This window comes from Anarrhichthys ocellatus, unplaced genomic scaffold (genome assembly GCF_004355925.1).
Source record: "Anarrhichthys ocellatus isolate YVR2014 unplaced genomic scaffold, GSC_Weel_1.0 scaffold4055, whole genome shotgun sequence".
NCBI classification, from domain to species: domain Eukaryota; kingdom Metazoa; phylum Chordata; class Actinopteri; order Perciformes; family Anarhichadidae; genus Anarrhichthys; species Anarrhichthys ocellatus.
Genome location: NW_022284029.1, coordinates 833 through 4,863, shown reverse-complemented (window position 1 = coordinate 4,863; position 4,031 = coordinate 833). Strand labels below are relative to the sequence as shown.

The 4,031-nt window shown below is 39.5% G+C and overlaps 1 protein-coding gene across 1 annotated transcript; it reads right to left on the bottom strand.

The window, feature by feature from the left end:
• Positions 1-22: 22 nt before the first annotated feature.
• Positions 23-2,113, bottom strand: LOC116379292 (omega-amidase NIT2-like). Its single transcript, XM_031841232.1, has 3 exons — positions 1,297-2,113; positions 1,016-1,134; positions 23-409 (listed from the first exon to the last, which is right to left on the bottom strand). Exons 1-3 carry the CDS (start codon positions 1,322-1,324, stop codon positions 269-271), a joined length of 288 nt encoding a protein of 95 aa, XP_031697092.1. The 5' UTR covers positions 1,325-2,113; the 3' UTR covers positions 23-268.
• Positions 2,114-4,031: the final 1,918 nt, after the last annotated feature.

The window sequence follows — 4,031 nt, the reverse complement described above, 5'->3', positions numbered from 1 at the left end:
ATAAAGAAGAGAGCGGTGACATTAGCAGGTTTACATGAAGAGCCTGTGATTTTACAGTAAAAAGCTGTGTGATTATTTAATGTTTAAAACTATTTGACACCTTAACTCTAAATATTTTCTGAAAAAAAAAGAAACAAATCGAATCGATATATTACTGTGTAGTGAATATTTCCATGTTTCAGTATTGAGCAGGATAATCATTAGACGTAAACATTGAAATGCAAAGTCACAGTGGAGTAGAATGCTCTCCTCTATGGACCCTGGTGTGTCAGTCAGAAGCTTCCTTACCTCCCACCAGATACACCTTGTTCTCCTTCGCCGTGTCTGACAGCAGCTGGGTGGACTCTCCTGGGATCCTCTCAGCATACTGAGAGAAGAAGCCGGTTCCATACGGAGAATTGAAGCATTCCTGTTAACGTGAGAGAGAGCAGAGAGACGTTAATGATGGACTCAAGACTCACTGAGGACTCCGTTTAAAGTTACTCAGAGGAACTTTCACTGGACTAAAGCTGCAGTGTCTCTGAGCACCAGACTCTTTAGAAAACCTCTCATGTTGCTGCATCAGGGTCTGACAGTCTGCCCCTCTCAGTCCTGGTTCTGGTTCTCCCGTGCCTCCCTTCCCTCCAGCGGGTCCAGCGATACGTCCTGGGTCTCCAGCAGAGAGGAGAAGCACTGCTCCTGGAGGAGGAGGAGATGCTCTCCTCCTCCCTCCAGAGCTCCGGATCTGGGTCTGTCCACGGTGGACCGGTCTCTGCTGTAGTCTGAGCTGAAGGAGGTTCTGGTGAACCTGCATGAGTTCATCTGGTTTCACCAGAATCCGACCCGTGGCTCCGATGACGAGCATCAAGAATAACTCTATAGAAACAGACCATCTTCTCTCTGATGGTCTCTGTACTGATGGAGGTCTGATAGAGGATCAGGACTACACTGAGACTGGTTCACAAGTTCCTTGTAGTAACTTTAAATAGAGAAAACGTGATACAGATGACTAGCAGCCTCTCCTACTCCTCCTCACCGGAAGTAGCACGAGCTGGCTCCCCTGTCCCGCCGCCTCCTTCACGAGCCTCCTTGCTCTGCTCAGGTTGTCCGCTTTGACGCTCGTCACGTGCAGCTGGACCACCGCCAGACGGAATTCTGGGGAAAAAAATAAGACAGTTAGCTCCAACGTTAGCAACAGCGTCAACATTTAGAGCCGTTTACAGCCTGTAGAAAACATTTAAATACAACATTCACTCGGTTTAACGTGTATAGTATTTATCTTCAACTTTGAAATAACTCACAAACATAACTACTTACTGGACATCGCTTTAGATACAGCGGACATGTATGAGCCGTCCAGAGAGCAGACTGGGCACCTGATACCGGATGACCATTTTGTTTTTCAAAATAAGAGCTTGTAATCAGCGCAACGTCATGCAGGTCCGGTAAAACAAAACAAAAAACGATACAAAACAATAATAATGAACTCTTGGAGATGGAAATTAAGTGTTCCTCTATCTTCTAGGCACTCTACGACGAAATAGCGAGAGCTTACGTAAAGCTAACAACCTTTATTGTGAAGTTTAGCGGAGAAGGCACGTCAGCAGGGGAGTGGGGTTTTTGCAGCCAATCAGCGTCAGAGTACATTAGTTTAAAATTAACATACTTGACTAAACATTAACATACTTGATACTTGCAGAGTTGACTCATTGTAAACATGTGAATATACTTCATGTTTACACGACATAGAATTTGCTTTTTTTAACATTTGGACCTATATTTAAATAAATTGAAGCTAAAGACAGAAAGGACTGTAATCACCATATATTCATGTTGCCAGCTGCTGTTTCTTTCAGGAGATATTTGTTCTCTTGGTCAACATTTCAAAACACAGAAATCATCATCTTCCTGTTCCACGTTTATATGTTTACAACAGTGTAAATCTTTTATTGTTGTAGTCAGTGGTGGAGGAAGTACTCAGGTCATTTACTTAAAGGAGACATATCACGCTTAGCATTAGGTTCATACTTGTATTTGGGGGTTCTACAAGAACATGTTTACAGGTTTAATGTAAAAAAACACATTTTTCTTATACTATCTGTCTGAATATACCTGTATATGCACTCTGTCTGAAACGCTCTGTTTTGAACCACAGACACTTATTGGTTTGTGGACTGATGCTTAGAAGCCTCCAGTTCGGCGATTTTGCCGTCGCCATCTTGGATTAAGGCCGTCGCCATATTGTTTATTTTGCAACCAGTGAACAGGAAGTGACCATATTTGGACTGAGGAGGAGTGACGTAGAGACGGTGTGAAACAAATGTAGTAGTAAGTACATTATTTCACTGTGAAATGCCGTAGAGTAGAAGTATAAGGAAGCATATACTCGAAAACTCAAGTACAAGTACCTCAAAACTGTACTATATCCTAACAATTATAAAAATACGAAGACGTTTTCTTGTACAAGTCATTAATTTGTTCTTCCTGTAAAATGATCTGCTTACGTACGCTAGTAACGACCAATAATATCATGACATACATCAATTAATCTGCAACGTAGCATCAAAGGAGGCGTGTCTTTGATTGCACTCAGACGTAAGCCCGCCCACTTTTTAACAGTCCAATCAACTGTAAAGGGTGTGATTTAAATCCCTCTTGTGTCTATACACTCAGATATTCGTCTTCATTTGAGAAAACATCAAAGTACAGAAGATAAAGATCTAACTTTCGTTTCACTACGACTTTAAGTAAATGTACTTTGTTCTAGTATTTGAACGCAGTAGATCTAAAACAGAGGAAACTACCGTCTCTATTGTATTATAATATAACCACTATTCTAATTTACATATACAGTGTGTCCCATAACACAAGAATCACTAAACTTCAACAAGTCGAATAATCTCCATTTATTAAAATCGGAAACGCTTAGAAAATAATAGAAGTACATTAAGGTGCAAATTACACTCGAGACACGTTGCATTTCCACTAGTGGTGACGTCCTCTGCCGGTAACGTAAAGACTCTCGATGGAGGAAGTTCCAGTCAATACTGACAAAATATCACATAACTACAGCACAGTGCATGAATGACATGGGGATGCTACGACAGACCAGAGTGAAGACAGAGCAGATCTATACGGCGGCGTGTCAGGACCAAAGTAGGAGAACAAATGTATTTCAATTTACGGAGGAAGACCACAAGGGAGGGTTGATCTGAGAAAAAATTAACTGGTATATAAAATAAAACTGATATTCTCTGAGATGAAAGAGGTAAATTACCGAGAAAAAAAACCACAAGCAAATTTCTGATGAAAAAAAAATATTTTCAGAATAAAGTGGTAAATTACTGAAAAAAAAATCTCAAATTTCTAAATTTCTATATTCTCCAAAAATAAAGTGTTAAATTAACAAGGAAAAACTCAAATACTCAAAAGTATAAACTTATATTTTCTGAGATGAAATTAGTAAATTTATGAGAAAAAAACTATACTATAGATTTTAGTGGTAAAGAAACTCAAATTTACAAGAAAAAAACATGAATATTCTCTGACATTATAAACCTTCAGAGAGCAAAATATTGTAATTATATTAGAAGTTATTCACTTTCATAAAAGAACAAAAGAAAACGCGTACGCGTATCTTTCAGGACCTTCTCGGTCAGAGGTCGTCTCTACCGTAATAACACGACTTAAGGAGCAACAAAATTCAGACGGCAGCTGACGTTACAACGGTGATGTGGAGATTTTTCCCGTAAATCTGTGACTTTATAATCTCAGAGAATATTCATGTTTTTCTCAGATTATCACCTCTCTCCCTCGGCTTCTTAACTATTTTTTTTTTAAACCTTCAATGGTCCCAAAAGGTTGTCGTAGTTTAAAGTGTCTTAGTCTAAGTTTTAGTTTGTGACGCTCGTATTCTAAATCTAAAAGCTCTCCTCATTCAGTCCGAACAGACAGAAGAGACAACAAACCCTCTCTGGACAGGAGCTTAAACCAAAACCAAATGATTCTGCAAAAACAAAAGCGAGGAAGAAAATAAAGTCAGAAAACAGAGT

What these genes read in the sequence shown, in the direction of transcription:
- LOC116379292 (XM_031841232.1), bottom strand. Translation starts at nt 1,324, where the DNA reads ATGTCCGCTGTATCTAAAGCGATGTCCA. An exon ending in TGTATCTAAAGCGATGTCCA is followed by an intron (nt 1,135 to 1,296) that starts GTAAGTAGTTAT and finishes TTTTTTCCCCAG; the next exon opens with AATTCCGTCTGGCGGTGGTC. An exon ending in GCCAGCTCGTGCTACTTCCG is followed by an intron (nt 410 to 1,015) that starts GTGAGGAGGAGT and finishes TCACGTTAACAG; the next exon opens with GAATGCTTCAATTCTCCGTA.